Genomic DNA, 21,771 nt, shown 5'->3' on the forward strand with positions numbered 1-21,771 from the left:
GATAGCACCTCCCCACAGTAATAAGCGAGTCTGTTGCCTAGTCAATAAAAAATCTTGATGCGTGCAAGAACATTTACATGGTAAACCCACTAGCTGGTAAGCAATTCTCTTCAGTTAAAAATGTCTGAATTAACCAGTCAAGTGTAACATTTATTGCATAATTTATCATGCATCCAGCATCTGCACCACCGATTCCCCAGGAATCATTTATGTATGAATTTCTATGCAAACCTTAATGACTGGGTCAGCAGACCTCCCCATTAGGAGGGGATAGGCATGAAAAATGCATAATACAGTGATGAGTAGATTTCAGGAGAGTCCTGTGTTTTGCATTACTGACCTTTGCTAAAGCAGGGGCTAGTATCTTTATTCCAATCATTCCTACCATAAGCTGCCTCTATCTTGGCCAAGCGTTGAACTGAAGAGCTTTTCTCTTATTATTCATTGCTATTTTGTATTCCAGGTCTGAGCATCGAGGTTCTATAGAGAGAGCATCCACTCCATCTGTTCTGTGTCGTTAAAATGAATATTGTAGCTCAGTAATTCCATTTTCAACACCTGCTGTCACTCAACATTACAAGCTTCAAACACTTCTGGGAGTAATGCGCTAAAATATTTACATTCACTGTAGTGTGGGTGGAGCTGAGTAGCATTTTGTACCCATAAGCTGTGCTGGAATGTCACACTTTCATAAATAGATTTCTTTATTGTCAACTGGACTATCAGGAAGTGAAGAAGATGCCCTCTTCCTTTTATACCTATATGTAACCTTAGATCTTGAGATCACTAAAGCCTTGGGTATTACTTTTGTCCAAAAGGTCATCAAAGCCAGTCTTAGAGGCATTAATAGAATCTGCCATCACAACATCACCTGCTAGGGTATTCCCCAACCTCATTGCCCTCACATGAGGAACCATTTTAGCTGATACAAAAAAGTTCAGCTCTTCAAGTCTAAAAGGATGGCCTCTTGTTCTTTTATATGTAAAAAATATCCCACCTATCTGTCTATTACAATCTTTAATAAACTTGTAAATAGTTTTTCCCCAGAGAAAACATCCCCAACCTAGATAATCTTTTGTAATTGTTTCATTGTTCCATTTCTATTATCAGTTTAGTTAAATGTCTTTCTCCAGCTCATTAATATCCTTCTTAAGGACTGGAGCCCAAAACTGCACTGCATACTCAAGGTGAGGCCTTACCAGGGACCTATAAAGGGGCAAAATTATGTTCTCATCCCTTGAGTCAATGCCCTTTTTTACACAAGACAGCACTTTGTTTGCTTTAGTAGCCACAGAATGACACTGCCTGGAATTACACAGCTTGTTATCCACAAAAAAACCCTAAATCCTCCTCAATAAAAAAAAGCCCTCAACATACTACAATTTAGTGTATAACTAGCATTTATATTATTTCTACCCGTGTCCACTTATAATGCTTTGTCTCACGACCTGCAAAAGTGCCTTGCAAAGAACCCCAAAAATAAAGTAGACCCTCCCCAAAAGTCTTTGATCAGTGTTCATCCGTTCATTGTGCCTGGGTTCCCTACCCTTCCAAGGCCTATGGTAGTACCATCTAAAAGTAGGGTTTTGCTATTTACTGTGCATCTATCCCCCTACTGAATAATTAAGAATATCCAATGATAAACAAGTATCAAGTTAATTAACACTGTTATTTAAAAGTAAGAGTAAAATAGAATAGCTGGGACATCAATGCCTACTTGGGAAGAAAGTTTCAGTCTTGTTCAAATGTTAACTTATAAAATACAATAAGCCAATGGAGCAATGTACATTATTATCCCGCGCAATGGAGTCTGTAATTTGGCAATCCATACCTTATTGACTGCAGATAGGAGCTCCAGTGCCTTAATATGAAGATCTTTCTCATTGCTCTCCAGTAGAAGTTTCAGTGGAGACAGCAGGACTGTGTGGTCTAGCAGCAGCGTACATATCCCCCTTATGCACTGCACAGAGATAAACAACACATGTTGGCAACATTACTAAGGGAACTCAGATAGAGCAAGGGAAACAGATAACAGTGTGTGAGGAAACAGTAATTACATTTTCTTCAATTTTACTACTAATGTTTGATAAATAACACAAGCATTATGGCAGAAATAGTAAATGAAAGAGAAATAGGCACATGTATGTTGATGGAAGCGATGGGAGAAACCTGCCGGTCCTACAGCCGAGCCTTATTAGCACATACACCGCAGACTTGAGACAATTTGGTTTCCTAATGAAGCAATATTACATGTATCTCTCCTTTTCACACGGGCTGTAAAGTGTCTGCTGCAAAGATGGAGGGAGCAATTAAATGTGCTATTTATGGCATCAAGAGACGGCCGGGCTGTGTCCGCGCAGGAACCATAAAAAGGATGAAAAAGTGTTGACTTTGAAACAAATTTCTACTTTGAATAGTACAGCGGCGGCGGCTATAGCAAGTGAGTTGTACATTCTAATTCTGATTAGCCGCCTCCTGTGCTCAGACTCGTTATACCGACGGGAGGGAGGCCATTCAGAATTGGAGGCTTACATGTTTTCCTGCCACAAAATAACAGGTATTATGGGCTAAGCCCTCGATGGAAAACTGATTTCCAATACAGAATATGGAATTTGAACACGGGAACAGTGAACAACAAAAGCAATTTTAAAATTGGGAAATGCAAAAGTTTTGGATTAAAGTGCAGTCTATAGCCAATCTTACCTGTACGACCCTTCTAATTAGTGGAATTGGTTATTATAATAAAACACACAGCCATCTAAGGCCCAGAAATAAATACTTCTATGTATAAAAATATAAGGGGATATAATAATAATATATATATATATTATAATAATCTCTCTAATGCTTCATTTACCAGTAGGTCCTTCCAGCAGACACAAAGGCACCCATTCTGATTAGAAGGAATCAGAATATTCAGAAAGGGTTTGCTACAGTGAGATTTGTTGTTTTGGAAATTCCCTCCCTGAACCAGTCGTACTGGCTGATACATTAGATAGCTTTAAGAAGGGGTTGGGTGACATTTTAATGACTTGGGAAATACAGGGTTATGGGCAATAGCCAGGGAGCCAGGGACTGGTCCGATTGCCATCTTGGAGTCAGGAAGGATTTTTTTCCCCTCTGCGGCAAATTAGAGAGGCTTCAGATTCAGGTTTTTGCCTTCCTCTGGATCAACTAGTAGTTAGGCAGGTTATATATAGGCATTATGGTTGAACGTGATGGACATGTGTCTTTTATGCAAACTAACTTACTATGATACTCTGTTACTATGTAATAATGGCAGTAGAAAAGAAAGAACTCTGTGAGAACCAATATGGCACCATCATAGGTTGCCAACTTTTTCACAGGTCTATTTATCACCTTTCTGCTATGCTATAGCCACCCAGACAATTGTAAGTCAAGTGATGGTGAAATGGAAATGGCTAGAAGAAACAACAGTTCAGTATCAAAGTCGTAGGCCATACAACCAGATGTACTCAGTAGTTGCTGCTGATTTGCAAACTGTCTCTGGATGCAAACAACTAAATGGGTTTGTGTGGGCGAGCAGACACATACAAGGCTAAACACAACACGCACAATAGCTAGCACTATCTCGTGTGGCGCAATGGTTGCTGCTATTACACACATTAAACATTCCCTGGAGTCAGTTACAAGCACTAACAAGTGTAAGGCTCGGTGGAGGAAGAATAATGACCTTGGGCTGTTTTCATGGTTTAGGTGAGGACCCCTGGCCCCATTGAAAGCAAATCTTAACATAATTACATTCATCATATCTGCCCAATTTTCAGCCAGATATCGTTTAGACAGGCCTGTTGAAGGGCCTTATACATAGCAAATAAATGGAACCAAATCGGAAGCTGAAACCTGGCTGCGTATGGCCACCTTTGGACCCCAACTCCAAAATCCAAACTCCTACCAACAATGTTTCAATGTCTAATGGAAAGTTTTACAAGAAGGGTAGCGGCTGTTATTTAGTAGCAGCAAAATGAAGACCAAATTTATATTAACACCCTTGGTTTATACACAGTAGGTGTGAGTATCACAAAAACAAAATGACTATAGGCTATACCACTTTATTTTAGGTATATAGTTTTCATAAAATTATATTTTATATTTCTATTGAGCCACGTTGCTTGTTAATCCAAGCTCTATAGCAAGCACCTCAGTACACTTTTACATTGTTATCATTATGTTGGGTTGAAATATATATATATATAATATACTGTTCTTCCACTTCTGCTGATTCTTCCGCTTCTTACTCTCGTTTTTCTAATTCTTAGCGCCCACCATTTTCTAAACGCTACTCTTCCTACAGTTTAAGTGGTACAACAATATTTACAAAGGGCATATAGTTCTAGGCATAACAAGTAGAGGGTTGCTTACCCATTGTAAATGGATGGTCCGGGTGCTCATGCCCCAGACCCTCAGCACAGGGAGCCAATTAGGAATCGATTCTTTAGAGATAGGCAGGCACTCCGGAGTTCCAATAAAGTTGAATTGCCGCTCAAGTATTAAGTAAGATCAAAGTGGTTTTATTGATTAAGTACTGACCAAGGTACGAAACGCGTAAGGCTTTTTAGCATATATGTGTACTTATCTTATTTTTGTGGCGCCGCCCCAAACACCCCAATTTTCCCATTGACTTTGACAGGGAAGATTTTTAAACTGCTGCCACACTTACAGCTTTGAAGCTACACCCCCCAAACTTGAATAATATAATCATGAGGTCACCCCGAATGAAACAGGGACATTTGTTGGATGACCCCAAAGTGGGAGGGGCCAACAACAGATTTCATTCAGTGACTTTTTTCAAACCAACATGAAGTTTGTTCTCAAACTTCCCTTTCTAGTTTAAATTCAAGTGACCCAAGGGCTTTTTATTGTTACCCAAGGAACATTGTCTGTTGGCTCACAAGTACTTATATTTGACAATATGGAAGTCTACATTCTCTTAATAGTCAGTTTCCCTTTAACCATAAGCATAACATTTCTTACTGGCAACCACCAGAAACCCCCAAATGAAAAAGTGGTGTCCCACATACCAGTTTTCTAAGGATAACATTACATGAGGAGCTTTACCCCTGAGACTTTTCGTGGGAAATACAACACTGGGATTCTTTTCAAATCTACAGAAAGACCCCTCGTTGCAAATTAGGGCAGCGGAAGGAAACTCCGTACAAGTAAACTCCAATAATGAACTCAACAGGGCAAATGCAATCAGTGTGACAAGTATTCACCCAGCCTAGTAATCCACAGCAACTCAGTGAATTATCACTTTCAAACAGGTGAATAGTAAATGCTGATTGGTTGCTATGACTTACTAACCCATGAGTAAAATGTGTGCCTTTATTACATTACCCCAGATATGCCTTTCAAAATGCTTGTTTCATATAACAGAGCTGGTTGGATGGACCCCATAAGGGAAGCAATAATTAAACATAAACAAGGTGTTAATAGAAAAAGGATGGAAGGGCCCTGTTCTAATCAATCAGCCATTAGCTTTTAACAGCCTACAAGCTAGAAAAGGAAAGCAAAGATCGTATTGGAGACACAATTGCGCCCAATGCACCACAATTAATGCAGTTAGTCTCAAATCAGATACAATTGCACAGAATACTATTTGGTGTCATTTCCAGCATTCGGCCTGTGCGTGATGTTTGTGTCCTGTTGTTTAGGCACAACTGTGATGCACCCATTGGCTCAGGGAACCCCGAGGTGCAACTGCACTCAATTCCGAATGAGATACAGGGAGGACATGGCAGGAAGGCTGAGTGCAACTACACGGGAGGGCAAGAGGGAGTTTTGACGCAATTACCTTTAATCAATGGGGCAACTGCACTTGTGGTCATAAATTACCACTTGGTTGGGCAACTGCAATGGTGCAATTTAGATTACAGGTATGGGACCTGTCATCCAGAATGCCTGGGACTTGGGGTTTGCTGGATCTTTCTGTAATTTGGATCTCCATAACTTAAGTCTGCTAAAAATCATTTAAATATTGAATAAACCCAATAGGGCTGTTCTGCCCCCAATAAGGGGTAATTATATCTTAGTTGGGATCAAGTACAGGTACTGTTTTATTATTACAGAGAAAAGGGAATCATTTAACCATTAAATAAACCCAATAGGCTGTTCTGCCCCCAATAAGGGGTAATTATATCTTAGTTGGGATCAAGTACAGGTACTGTTTTATTATTACAGAGAAAAGGGAATCATTTAATCATGAAATAAACCCAATAGGGCTGTTCTGCCCCAATAAGGGGTAATTATATCTTAGTTGGGATCAAGTACAGGTACTGTTTTATTATTAAAGAGAAAAGGGAATCATTTAACCATTAAATAAACCCAATAGGCTGTTCTGCCCCCAATAAGGGGTAATTATATCTTAGTTGGGATCAAGTACAAGGTACTGTTTTATTATTACAGAGAAAAGGGAATCATTTAACCATGAAATAAACCCAATAGGGCTGTTCTGCCCCCAATAAGGGGTAATTATATCTTAGTTGGGATAAAATACAGGTACTGTTTTATTATTACAGAGAAAAGGGAATCATTTAACCATTAAATAAACCCAATAGGGCTGTTCTGCCCCCAATAAGGGGTAATTATATCTTAGTTGGGATCAAGTACAGGTACTGTTTTATTATTAAAGAGAAAAGGGAATCATTTAACCATTAAATAAACCCAATAGGCTGTTCTGCCCCCAATAAGGGGTAATTATATCTTAGTTGGGATCAAGTACAAGGTACTGTTTTATTATTACAGAGAAAAGGGAATCATTTAACCATGAAATAAACCCAATAGGGCTGTTCTGCCCCCAATAAGGGGTAATTATATCTTAGTTGGGATAAAATACAGGTACTGTTTTATTATTACAGAGAAAAGGGAATCATTTAACCATTAAATAAACCCAATAGGGCTGTTCTGCCCCCAATAAGGGGTAATTATATCTTAGTTGGGATCAAATACAGGTACTGTTTTATTATTACAGAGAAAAGGGAATCATTTTTAAAAATTAGAATTATTGGCTTATAATGGAGTCTATGGGAGACGGCCTTTCTGTAATTTGGAACTTTCTGGATAATGGGTTTCCGAAAAAGGGCTCCCATACCTGTATATGTTAGTAAATGATCTTTCAGGTTGATTATTTGAAGAAAAACCATGGCAAGAAGATGAAGAGAAGACAAACAGTTTGGGTGACAGGTTAAACAGAATAGCATACAGCTGGTGAGATGGATATTTTATGTAAATACAGTATAACAGTGTTTGCTTATGAGATGCATGCTAATGACTCCTGGGTACTGAGAATTTATAGCAACATGGCAGAGCCGCACAAGCTTTGCTGTCTGTCATCTACTGCTTCCCATATTCACCATTTCATCTACTGCTTCCCATATTCACCATTTCATCTACTGCTTCCCATATTCACCATTTCATCTACTGCTTCCCATATTCACCATTTCATCTACTGCTTCCCATATTCACCATTTCATCTACTGCTTCCCATATTCACCATTTCATCTACTGCTTCCCATATTCACCATTTCATCTACTGCTTCCCATATTCACCATTTCATCTACTGCTTCCCATATTCACCATTTCATCTACTGCTTCCCATATTCACCATTTCATCTACTGCTTCCCATATTCACCATTTCATCTACTGCTTCCCATATTCACCATTTCTCAAACGATTCTGTGGGGTTTCTGGGGCATTTTAAGGTTATGTTTGACAAAAATTCATGTTATTGCACCAAGCACTGGAACAAACTGTAAAACGGACCCTTTCTCTAAGCCATTGATATTTTTGGAATCTCCCTGACCTTTTGTGAAATCACAAAAAAAAAATGGCTGCACCATCAGCAGATCAGAATTTGGCTGTAGGAGTTAACGTGGGGTGGGAAATGGGTTCTATTTATGTTCCCAAACTGCTCATTACTAATAAGCCAACAGTACGGATTTTTTTTTTTTGTAACTATGTAGGGATCCATAGGGTTAACTAGTTTCTATGGCTGTAAGCCCTTTCATTTCATTAGTCTGTGCTGTTACTGGGCAAACACCCATGTATCAGTTTAGAGTTCACCTTATGCTTATTGGTTATATGGGTTGACCACACCTCTTGCAAACTCATATAGTGTTTAGCAGGAGGGTGTGGCTTCCTCTTTGGCTGCATCTGCTGATGCCCAGGTGGAAGTTTCACTGAGCCTGGGATCAACAGGGCCCCAGTAAAGCCTTTCACCCTAGAGTCTGCCTATACTCTAGATAAGTCGGGGACAGGGCCCCTGTGAATGAGGACCAGTTAGATAGTAAGTTGTGTCAAGCACTATCTAGGAAAGTGAGATAGAGAGAGAAGGAAGCTAGAACAGTTCGGCTCCACCAAGGATAGTAGTTGGAAGTACCCTTCCATACAGGCACTGTTGCCTTAGCGCAGGGCCACAGTTTAAACATAGGAGGCAGGTAGTATGTGAACCCTGATCCAGAGTTGCTGTGGGACCCTAAGGGCTAGAGGTGTTCAACCTGAGGAGTGTGGTATCCAATCTGACTGTTCCAGAGAGTGAGCAACTGACCAGGTGGCACCAGGTGGCACTGGTGGCACCAGGTGGCACTGACCCTGCACCCTCTCTGTGCTGTCCTCAGAGTATTTCTATTCTAACTGCTTTATGTGAGTATCCTGCCTATTGATTGTCTTTGACAATAAACCGATTCTGTTGTTAAAATGCAAAAACCTTCTGGCACCCATTTGTTATTCTGCACTGCACACAGCTACAGTGGGTTGTAGTTGAACTACACCGTCTGGTCCCTTCCACATAGCGAAGGCCCCTCCTGAAGGATTGAGTCGTGTGTACCCCATGCTCTAAACCTATCTAGCCGTGCTGTTGACTTGGTTACAGCCAAGAAGGGGTTACAACTATTTATTCAGTTAAGAGCAATATTTAATCCATCTACACACAAACACATAAACAGAGGGAATGGATAATGATCAGATAAAGGATCAGCTCCTATTTATATTTTGCAGTAGGGGGATCATGTTCCCCACTATTCAGATGCTTTATTATAGATTAGGAAGGGAAACGAGCAAGGATATTAGCCAGGGGATGGGGAATAGTAAACGGAGGCACTTTAGCATATAGTTTTCCATTGAGGGACGTTATTAATTCTATTAGGTTTTTGTGCACACACAGACTGCATGTATATAGCTTGCTAATGACAGACACTTGCCAAGCCAAGCAGGTAGCCAGATAAATAAAGAAACCTTTACACAGTGTTCCCTTAGTGGGACAGTTTCTGTGGGAATTCAAATTACTGAGGGCTACGCAAGATCTATTGACGCAGGGATTAGTAAATCCTCATTGCCAGAAACTGTATCCAAGGCTGCATGGTGGATGTGACTGTATTTAAATGAATGCTGCCATTTAATGTTTGTTATTGTTATTTACAATTGAAAACTGTCTTATTTATTGTTAATTTATATCTGCAATGACATATATTTCAATGTATTTTTAAATGGTAAAAGTACGGCTTGAAAATTCCCTTAATCCTACCACTTCTGCCTGTGGAAATTGAACAAAAATGTGAGTTTGTTTTTAACTACTGACAAATGTGCATTAGGTTTTGGGATAAAAATGAAATAAAAAGTCACTTGTGCTGATGGGATTCCCATAGGGGCAATAGCAGGCTATTTAGGTTGCTGGATACCTCGTGATACCAAACAAAGGCTACAGTGGGTTAAATTCAAGTCATCACCGGGATCCATTTTCCCTGGGAAATACAGGTATAGGACCCATTATCCAGAATGCTCAGGACCAAGGGTATTCCGGATAAGGGGTCTTTCCGTAATTTGGATCTCAATACCTTAAGTCTACTAAAAAATCAATAAAACATTAATTAAACCCAATAGGATTGTTTTGCATCCAATAAGGATTATATATATCTTAGTTGGGATCAATTACAAGGTACTGTTTTATTTCCACATAGAAAAAGGAAATCAGTTTTAAAATTCTGAATTATTTGATTAAAATGGAGTCTATGGGAGACTGGCTTTCCGTAATTCGGAGCTTTCTGGATAACGGGTTTCCGGATAAGGGGTCCGATACCTGTACATTCTTTAGATAAAATAGGTACATTTATAGTAGCACATATGCCCACACTCCCTGGCCCCTACAGGTCCCCTACAGAAATTTAGAAGTCCAACTTCCTACATCTCCTTATTGAGGAGGAAATGGGGGTTCAGAAGGCTGTAGAACCATAAAATCTGCCATTTTTAATGGAAAGATCTCATATTAAGGAAATTCAGTCTTGAGGATGACATTGCTACGTTATCAAGGGTAATAACACAATGGGAGATTCCAACTGTTTTGCCAATGTTGTTTTTTTTCGGTAGGCCAAAAATCACACTCCATTGATCTCTAGGACAATAACACAGAAGTCCCAGTAGCCATTGCTATAAAAGGTCATTGCCCATTTAAAAGAAAACTATACCCCCAGAATGAATAAATAACCAACAGATAGTTTATAGCATTAAAGAATCTTACCAAACTGGAATATATATCAGTAAATATTGCCCTTTTACATCCTTTCCCTTGAGCCGCCATTTAGTGATGGGCTGTGTGTTCCCTCAGAGATCAGCTGACAGGAAATAATGCAGCTCTAACTGTCACAGGAAGTAGTGTGGGAGTAAAAGGCAGAACTCTGCCCATTCATTGGCTGATGGGGCCTAGCATGTATGTGTGCCTTGGCTTGTTTGTGTGCATCGTGAATCCTATGATACCTAGTCAGTAATCAATCAGTGATAATGGCCAATCAGCAGGTAGCATATACTGGTCTCTTTTCTAAAAGCAAACATCTTGTGTTGGGTTAATTTCCGTCGGCAACCTCTGTGCCTTTTATTACATATGGAGTGTGTAAGGTGAGACTGAGACAGAATCACAACTAGACATAGGATCAGGTTACCAGGAAATATAAAAGCATAAAATCCGTTATAACTTTCCAAAATTAAAAAATAAAAACCTTTGTGTTAACAAAGCTCCTCCATTTTATAACTACACTTTTATAGCTTCATATGAGTATTTCATTAAACACTGTACATTAGCTCCAGGCAAAGAGAAAGCCCATTGTACAATAAGTCATTGATAGTCTACTCTTCACTGAGCACCAAGGTTACATTTGGATAAAATACATCCGCGCTGCCTGGAGTTTGAGCAATGAGGGGAACCATTTCAAGCACAATAAAAACTTCCAGCACAATGCAATTCCCCATGCAAAGCACCACTAAGCAGGGATAAAAGGGCAAAGCAAATCTTATACATAATGTCCCGTATTCTCATTAACGGGAAGGGGAATAAGGCCAAAGCTTTGTCTATAGCGAGGATGGAGGACGAGGTTTGAAAGGTCAGTAAGGCTTGGAAATTCCTTACTCATGTGTAATGGACAAGCTGTACTATTCCTAGATATGGATGAACTTTATTTTAATTATTTGGTAGAAGTGGATGGCGACAAGGGGACTATTTCACTAAATAGAGGTTACAGTGCATGACTTTTACAGGGTCGATCAAGGAGAAGTAAGAATTTTTTCAACAAATAGCGAAGTAATTAGGTACAGGTATGGAAACCCTTATCCGGAAACCCGTTATCCAGAAAGTTCCGAATTACAGAAAGGCCATGTCCCAGAGACTCCATTATAAGAAGATAATTCTAATTTTTAAAAATGATTTCCTTTTTCTCTGTAATAATAAAACAGTACCTTTACTTGATCCCAACTAAGATATAATTACCCCTTATTGGGGGCAGAACAGTCCTATTGGGTTTATTTCATGGTTAAATGATTCCCTTTTCTCTGTAATAATAAAACAGTACCTGTACTTGATCCCAACTAAGATATAATTAATCCTTATTGGGGGCAGAACAGCCCTATTGGGTTTATTTAATGGTTAAATGATTCCCTTTTCTCTGTAATAATAAAACAGTACCTGTACTTGATCCCAACTAAGATATAATTACCCCTTATTGGGGGCAGAACAACCCTATTGGGTTTATTTCATGGTTAAATGATTCCCTCTTCTCTGTAATAATAAAACAGTACCTGTACTTGATCCCAACTAAGATATAATTACCCCTTATTGGGGGCAGAACAGCCCTATTGGGTTTATTTAATGGTTAAATGATTCCCTTTTCTCTGTAATAATAAAACAGTAGCTGTACTTGATCCCAACTAAGATATAATTACCCCTTATTGGGGCAGAACAGCCCTATTGGGTTTATTTCATGGTTAAATGATTCCCTTTTCTCTGTAATAATAAAACAGTACCTGTACTTGATCCCAACTAAGATATAATTACCCCTTATTGGGGGCAGAACAGCCCTATTGGGTTTATTTCATGGTTAAATGATTCCCTTTTCTCTGTAATAATAAAACAGTACCTGTACTTGATCCCAACTAAGATATAATTACCCCTTATTGGGGGCAGAACAATCCTATTTGGTTTATTTAATATTTAACTGATTTTTTTAGTAGACTCAAGTTATGGAGATCCAAATTACAGAAAGATCCCTTATCCAGAATACAGGTCCCTTACCTGTACATGAAAAACTAGTGTTGCTGCTCCGTAAAGCTATTGAAGCCCTGAATGTCTATAATGTTTATGATTGGTGCTTAATGTAAATTAGAAATGATGCATTCTGGGTTTTATGAATGACATGGGCAATAACAAAACTAGAATGGCTCAAAAATTTGACAGCTCACCAAATTATGTTAAAGGTCCAGGTGAACCAGCCCCAAAACCTCAGCTAGGGGAGAGGATATCCGTACACTCAATGGGACACTCAAGGAAGCCACATACAGGCTAAATAAAAAAAAGAAGAAGTATTTATTGAGAAACCATCTGTACAATAGCCTTATGCATATCGTGCAACTTAGTTATAGATGAATGTGTGCGTGTAGCCCAGAACGCATAAGGATAGTTCAGAGGTGGTTTCTCAATAAATACTTTTTCTACTTTATTACATTGGGCTGTATGTAGGTTCCTTGAGTAGTTTAAGCTTTATTGGGATGTTATGGTGACTTATTTGTTAATGGCTACTCTAACTAGGGTTTCTGTCGTTAATCGTGGGTTTCCTACATACCCACCTGGCTACTGAACACTTCTGCCCACTTGGACCAGCCCCTGACAGGACTCCTGCTTGATGGTGGAGCTAGAGGTATTGCAGGAGATACACTTCCAGCTCCAGTCTCTGGGCACACATGTAAGTAGATGCTCACAAACCACTTGCTCTTTCTAGTGCATGGGTCTTTTTCTTCATTGTAGCCTCTACAATACATGCATTACTAGCCCACTGTAGCCTTCATTGTAGCCTCTACAATACATGCATTACTAGCCCACTGTAGCCTTCATTGTAGCCTCTACAATACACGCATTACTAGCCCACTGTAGCCTTCATTGTAGCCTCTACAATACATGCATTACTGGCCCACTGTAGCCTTCATTGTAGCCTCTACAATACACGCATTACTAGCCCACTGTAGCCTTCATTGTAGCCTCTACAATACATGCATTACTAGCCCACTGTAGCCTTCATTGTAGCCTCTACAATACACGCATTACTAGCCCACTGTAGCCTTCATTGTAGCCTCTACAATACATGCATTACTGGCCCACTGTAGCCTTCATTGTAGCCTCTACAATACATGCATTACTAGCCCACTGTAGCCTTCATTGTAGCCTCTACAATACACGCATTACTAGCCCACTGTAGCCTTCATTGTAGCCTCTACAATACACGCATTACAAGCCCACTGTAGCCTTCATTGTAGCCTCTACAATACACGCATTACTAGCCCACTTTAGCCTTCATTGTAGCCTCTACAATACACGCATTACTAGCCCGCTGTAGCCTTCATTGTAGCCTCTATAATACACGCATTACTGGCCCACTGTAGCCTCTACAATACACGCATTACTAGCCCGCTGTAGCCTTCATTGTAGCCTCTATAATACACGCATTTCTGGCCCACTGTAGCTTCTACAATACACGCATTACTAGCCCACTGTAGCCTTCATTGTAGCCTCTATAATACACGCATTACTGGCCCACTGTAGCCTCTACAATACACGCATTACTAGCCCACTGTAGCCTTCATTGTAGCCTCTACAATACACGCATTACTAGCCCACTGTAGCCTTCATTGTAGCCTCTACAATACATGCATTACTGGCCCACTGTAGCCTCTACAATACACGCATTACTAGCCCACTGTAGCCTTCATTGTAGCCTCTACAATACACGCATTACTGGCCCACTGTAGCCTCTACAATACACGCATTCCTAGCCCACTGTAGCCTTCATTGTAGCCTCTACAATACACGCATTACTAGCCCACTGTAGCCTTCATTGTAGCCTCTACAATACACGCATTACTAGCCCACTTTAGCCTTCATTGTAGCCTCTACAATACACGCATTACTAGCCCACTGTAGCCTTCATTGTAGCCTCTACAATACACGCATTACTAGCCCACTGTAGCCTTCATTGTAGCCTCTACAATACACGCATTACTGGCCCACTGTAGCCTCTACAATACACGCATTACTAGCCCACTGTAGCCTTCATTGTAGCCTCTACAATACACGCATTACTGGCCCACTGTAGCCTCTACAATAAATGCATTACTAGCCCACTGTAGCCTTCATTGTAGCCTCTACAATACACGCATTACTAGCCCACTGTAGCCTTCATTGTAGCCTCTACAATACACGCATTACTAGCCCATTGTAGCCTCTACAATACACGCATTACTAGCCCACTGTAGCCTTCATTGTAGCCTCTACAATACATGCATTACTGGCCCACTGTAGCCTCTACAATACACGCATTCCTAGCCCACTGTAGCCTTCATTGTAGCCTCTACAATACACGCATTACTAGCCCACTGTAGCCTTCATTGTAGCCTCTACAATACATGCATTACTAGCCCACTTTAGCCTTCATTGTAGCCTCTACAATACACGCATTACTAGCCCACTGTAGCCTTCATTGTAGCCTCTACAATACACGCATTACTAGCCCACTGTAGCCTTCATTGTAGCCTCTACAATACATGCATTACTAGCCCACTGTAGCCTTCATTGTAGCCTCTACAATACACGCATTACTAGCCCACTGTAGCCTTCATTGTAGCCTCTACAATACACGCATTACTAGCCCACTCCATTCCCTATCTAAATTTTGTTGCGCCCCTCTACAGATTTATAGGTTTGCTGAAGAGTAAACCTCGACGGACGTGTCGTTTCTCAATCTAAAATACTACACCCTTCTTATGATGTTCCTGGCAAATATTCACCGGTAGACGTTGATGAGGGCTTACGAAAGATTTATTTCGAGACCGGATTATATTTTTGTTCCTTGAGGCTATGGCTCATTTTATACAACATAAAATATAGAAGATATAAGATCTGCAGACAATGACTGACACCACGTTCTGCAGCAACATCTGTTACTCACAATAAACCATTAATCCTTATTCCTTAAGGACTCATCTAATATTGTCAAACTAAGAATATAAATTGCTTGCAAATTTTTTGTTCCTCAAATGCATAACCTTGAAATTGCCTGTAATGAACATACCCTGAAAGTAACTTCTTTTTACTTATTGGAATAGTTTGATGCTAACGGTATGGGATCTATTATTTGTAAACCTGTTATCCAAAGAGCTCCCAAATGATAAGTTTTCAATAGGCCTAGCTATACAATTCTTCTTTTTTTGTGTTTAATCCTACTTTTTTTAATTCTATAAATCGGGAATCGGGAATTCTATAAATCGGGAAAAGAGACTATCATTATTAATTTAATGTACTCAGGGAGATAAACTTTCCTGGTAGTAACGCATTTGTAAATTCTGTTTTGCTATCCATAAATAGAAAGGGTAATGGCAAGATCTATATACTCCTCTCCTATACTTCAGTCCTATCCAAAATGATAGACGTGGGCCAAGTGTCCACTATGTCACATATCATGGAACAAACAAATTATACAACAATATCATATCATTCTAAAAGTCTTTGATATGCTGAGAGCCATAAACATCTCTGAGGAGGCCACATCCAGTTGGGCAACTCTGCTCTATCTGAAATTGCTATTGTGTTTACCATAGAGTCTCAGTCAGAGAGGTTGAGATTTGGGGTAAACGCTTCAATGAAGTCCTGGATACCGCTGGATCTGCAGCAAATTGACTGGCATTATGTCTTATAAATGTAACCATGTTATAGTTAATGGGCAGAGTGGCCAAATGTTGGATTGTTAAAGTTGCTTGAATATATCTTTTTTTCTGATACCACTGCATGGTAAAGGCTCAGTATAAGACCACAGTGTTGTAGAGCTGTGGCAGCTCTGTATTCATGTAGGCATTCGTTATCCCTACCCCTATCTTGCGAGTCATTCAGATGTGCAAATAAGGGAGACCTGAGGATCCAGGACGCAGCAGCTGGGCCCTATCCTTACCATTTGTCCTATGGCAGGCATTAAATACAGAACAGGGTTGTACCCAAACTGCACCTTGTATCTTGCACTGGGTATAAGCTGCACTCAAATTCCACTTATAGAGGAAGGAATATCATGAATGACCACTTTGGTGTTATTGGGATGCGCCTTGCACCACATTCACATTACTTTGTGCAGGGCCCACCGGGCTATTGCCTCAGGGGCCCCTGCACCTCACACCCCCTGCAGGGGCCCCCACTACCCATCCAACCCCTTCCACTAAGAGCACGTAATTTAACTTACCCTCAGCGTGTCGGGGGAGGGAGACCAGCGGCTCGGTGAAGCGCCCTGCGGAGATCGGGTCTGGGCCGCTGGGCCCACCAGGTTTTTTTCTAGTGCCCTGGCGGCCCAGTCCGACCCTGACTATGTGCAATGGAAGCACTAATGTACAAGGTTAAGCAAGCAATTCATTTGCACAATTATTTATTTGCTATGAACAATTAGCCACCATTATCTCTATGGTTCCACAAAGGCTAAAAGATTAAAGATTTTAAAAAAGTATATGCTATGATTAAGACACTTTGGAAAAGTTACAAATGTAAGAGGTGCAAATGAATTTTCAAGGAAACCCGTCTATTCATTGAGGCACATACAGTACTACTAATGGAAATACTGCTGTAATGCTCTGTAAATACAATACCTGCTTGGCCGATTCCTCAGTGGTATAATTACAGCATTCCCATGAAATCACTAATGTATGATAAGGGATAATGAAAAATCAACAATTATATCAATGAAAGAAAGAGAGAATGGGGCTGGGAAAAGCTATTTGTCTTTTATTTTGAAAAAGGTGCAGCCACAATTGTTGCTTGAGTTCTTGAACAAGCATAGTATCCAAGGCTATTGTGATACTTATATCTACAGTTAGTATTAGTGGTTGTATATATAGTTTATGTATGTGAGCGTATAGATTGGTAGGTGTGGGTTGTGGGTGCTGGATTTACTTGGATGGGTTGAACTTGATGGACTCTGGTCTTTTTTCAACCCTATGTAACATGGACCTATCTGCCATGTTCCAATCATGTGACCCTACATCTGCCTGAAACACAAAAAAATATATATTTTTTTTAATAAAAGAGGTGTTTAAACCGGTGCAAATACAGTACAATTTCAGGTCTTCTGATACACATTGTATCCTCCAATCTCCATTCACACCTTTTTCAGCTGCAGTATGGGGCCGTTATTGGCATATTCATGGGGATTAGGGTGGCCATATATGAAAGATCCAGAAAGAGCACACATGCCCACCTTGAGGTGGGTGATACTGGACTTATCACACCAAGGGGAATAGGGGGCCACATAAATGTGCTGATGTGGTCATTACTCCACATGATTTTTAAACCTATCTGATCAATATCTGGCCAATTTTCTGCCAGATATTGGTTGGGTAGGCCCATTAGAGTGCCCCATACATAGGCAGATAAGCTACTCACTCAGACTGAAGGAGAAAAATCAGGAGCTAAAATCTGCCCTTGTAAGAAATCTGCCCTTGTAAGGTCACCTTTAGATACCTATTGCCACAGAAGAATTCCTACTTTATTTTATACCAATTTATATGTAAGAATTATCTTATTTTCAACACAGCACTAGAGCAGCAGCCCCCAGCCCCCTCCATAACAGTAACACTTGCCCCAATGTATCTGTGCCTCCACAGCATGCCCGGAACTACCCCACTGTAACAATGTGGTTTGCCCCAGAACTGTATGATTGATAACTCTGAACATAAAAGTCTATTTCTATGCTGCCAACAGAGGTACAGCCCCACGCAGGTGGGCCATTCACACGTACTTAACATTGATTCCCCAGGAGCACATTTAAAGGTAAAATGATCTATAGATAGTTCTACCGGCTGCAATAAATGATATTACCAAGTGAGATGTGAAAAGGAAAATGAAATACTGCAGCTATTTAATTATAGAGGAGCCTATAAAATTAGAAATCAGTGATATGGAAAATGTGAGCTACGTTAATGAATCACGGGGAAAAGTAATTGTGGGGCCAGAGCTAATCATATATGGCTTATTTTTACTGTCATTTGGGTGGTAAAAAATAATGTGAAACACAAAAAGGAATCTATTCACTGATGATAAAATTCCAAGTATTGCGGCTTTGGTGGAACCTGCCCGAACAACTCAAGGGATTCGTGAATTATATGAAGCTTCACATGGTATATACGGAACAGATCCTGCAAAATAGCCAAGTTCAGACGCTCGCCATGCCCCCTTACCAATAAGCCCCTCACAGACCTGCAGGTTAGTATTGAAAATGAATTGAAATGAAAAAAAAATCACAATCCTAACGGGCACCTAAACAATCCACAGAGTGCGGCCATTTGACCAGCTGATGAAATCACAACAGAGGAAGATCTTAAAGGGGCAGTGTACCCCCCTATGAGCACTAAATAGGGCTTGTGCTGAACATACTTTTATTAATGACAACAAAATCTATGGTTTTTGGAATTTGTTGAGCTAAACAACAAAGTTTTGCTCAAGAAATAACAAACCATAGATTTATTTTGGATTAAAATACCCACACCTTGTGTCTCAACCCTTTCTCCTTGTAGATTGTAAGCTCTTTTGGGCAGGGCTCCCTTCACCTCTTGTATCGGTTATTGATTGCTTTATATGTTACTCTGTATGTCTCCTTGTAGATTGTAAGCTCTTTTGGGCAGGGCTCTCTTCCCCTCTTGTATCGGTTATTGATTGCTTTATATGTTACTCTGTATGTCTCCTTGTAGATTGTAAGCTCTTTTGGGCAGGGCTCTCTTCCCCTCTTGTATCGGTTATTGATTGCTTTATATGTTACTCTGTATGTCTCCTTGTAGATTGTAAGCTCTTTTGGGCAGGGCTCTCTTCACCTCTTGTATCGGTTATTGATTGCTTTATATGTTACTCTGTATGTCTCCTTGTAGATTGTAAGCTCTTTTGGGCAGGGCTCCCTTCACCTCCTGTATCAGTTATTGGTTGCTTTATATGTTACTCTGTATGTCCAATGTATGAAACCCACTTATTGTACAGCGCTGCGGGATATGTTGGCGCTTTATAAATAAATGTTAATAATAATAATAAAATAGTCTAAAACTATATTGAGCCCAAGCCCTAGTTATTGCACTTATACTGCTCTTTAAGCATTAAAAACTATAATCTGTTCCAGTGTGGGGTCGCCATCACAGGTAACACCTCCTGCAACTTGAAGCTATCTGGCCAGCAGCTCCTATGAGCTTTGGCCCAACCAGTGTAGCCCTATTGGGCAACTAGGGATCTTGTATTCTTTAACAACAGAAGGAGGGCCCCAGGTTTGCTGCTAAAGGCACAGGCAAGCAAGTCATCAAAGAGTAGGGATAAATAAATACAAATGGGGGAAAATAAAATAGATTTTGCTATTCAAAAATGGGCAGCTTCCTTACTGAAATCTTCATTTTAACAAGCGCTGCAGACACGGTTATTATGCTAAAAAAATGAGATTTGTGATACACGGACACTGAGTTTCCTTGTGGAGGAACGCGGGCCGGAGTCATGGTTAGTTTGGCGAGTTAAGCAGTGTCAGAATCCCCAGCTGTCAGCTCCGGCCGCTAAGTGACAGATCTCAGGCCCATAACTAGGAGGAGATGGAAAGAAACGTCTTAAATGGATTTTCTCCTGCCTGTCACATTTAAGACCGGTGGAAATCCACTATACTCTTCTGAAATTCTCATCCAAAATATGTGACATTGTGCAGTGCAAATGCTGGGCCCAGACGGACGCAGAGAGGGATGGGGTGCGTATGAGCAGAGCGCTAGCTCCCACAGCACAGACGGCGGCATCGCCATGGATACAGTGTTGTGCGGGGAACAATAAATTTGGAGGCTGCAGGAGACCGGCACTGAGAGAAACAGCAATTTTAAGATACAGCACAGAGTGTGAAAAGCCATCAAAGCCATAAATCAAGCCGCAGTGCTATAAAAAGAAGCAAATAGCTGTAAAAAGGCTTTCAGGAGATGCAGATAGAAAGCACTCTGTGCCCGGGCTGATTGGATTTGTAGGGGTACATGTCAAAACATAAATAATACATATATTTCATTTTTCTTCAAGTCACAGGGCGCCGGCTCACTAACGGCTCCACAAACAGCTTTATTTTCCCACCGTGCCGAGGAATGGGGCGGAGGGGTTGGAGAAACAGCTGAGAATATATACAGGAATATAGGGAAATAAGCTCAGAAAAACTCCATCTGATTTCCATAATGATACTGATACCCCCCCCCCAGGCCTTGGTTGGTGCGCTCCATGTTCAAGCTGTAAGTTATGGGGTAAAGGGCAAGTGGCAGCAGATCCAAATTAGGAAATTCCGACAGGACTTTTTCAAGTGGATGGAAAGCAGCTAATCGCTGATCGTCATGTCATGAACACCCCCCTGACATCATAATCACACCCAAAAATATCATCTTCCCCACCCCCGACATCATCACTGCCTGGCTGCTAAGGTAAACACGACCCTAGCAACCAGATGGCTACTGAAATTCCAAACTGGAGAGCTGCTACCACCAAAAATAAAAAATGAAAACCAGTTGCAAAATGTCTCAGAATCGCAATGTTTACATCATACTACAACCTCTTTAAGGGTGCCTAATATAATGCTTATCTTTAATTGAAATTACAGCTATGGGATCTGTTATTCGGAAACCCATTATCCAGAAAGCTCCCATAGACATTTTAATCAAATAATTTTTAAAAATGACTTTTTCTCTGTAATAATAAAACAGTACCTGTACTTGATCCCAACTAAGATATAATTACCCCTTATTGGGGGCAGAACAGCCCTATTGGGTTTATTTCATGGTTAAATGATTCCCTTTTCTCTGTAATAATAAAACAGTACCTGTACTTGATCCCAACTAAGATATAATTACCCCTTATTGGGGGCAGAACAGCCCTATTGGGTTTATTTCATGGTTAAATGATTCCCTTTTCTCTGTAATAATAAAACAGTACCTGTACTTGATCCCAACTAAGATATAATTACCCCTTATTGGGGCAGAACAGCCTTATTGGGTTTATTTCATGGTTAAATGATTCCCTTTTCTCTGTAATAATAAAACAGTACCTGTACTTGATCCCAACTAAGATATAATTACCCCTTATTGGGGCAGAACAGCCCTATTGGGTTTATTTCATGGTTAAATGATTCCCTTTTCTCTGTAATAATAAAACAGTACCTGTACTTGATCCCAACTAAGATATAATTACCCCTTATTGGGGGCAGAA

General features: G+C 40.3%; 1 protein-coding gene across 1 annotated transcript in view; it reads right to left on the reverse strand.

Moving 5' to 3' along the window:
• The window catches only part of nbas (NBAS subunit of NRZ tethering complex), a 425,480-nt gene that overhangs the window by 14,512 nt on the left and 389,197 nt on the right, over positions 1 to 21,771 (reverse strand). Inside the window, exon 51 of the mRNA XM_002941372.4 lies at positions 1,832 to 1,960. Within this exon, the coding sequence (XP_002941418.3) occupies positions 1,832 to 1,960 (129 nt within the window). The remainder of the gene's footprint in view (positions 1 to 1,831; positions 1,961 to 21,771) is intronic.

This window comes from Xenopus tropicalis, chromosome 5 (assembly GCF_000004195.4).
Source record: "Xenopus tropicalis strain Nigerian chromosome 5, UCB_Xtro_10.0, whole genome shotgun sequence".
NCBI lineage: Eukaryota > Metazoa > Chordata > Amphibia > Anura > Pipidae > Xenopus > Xenopus tropicalis.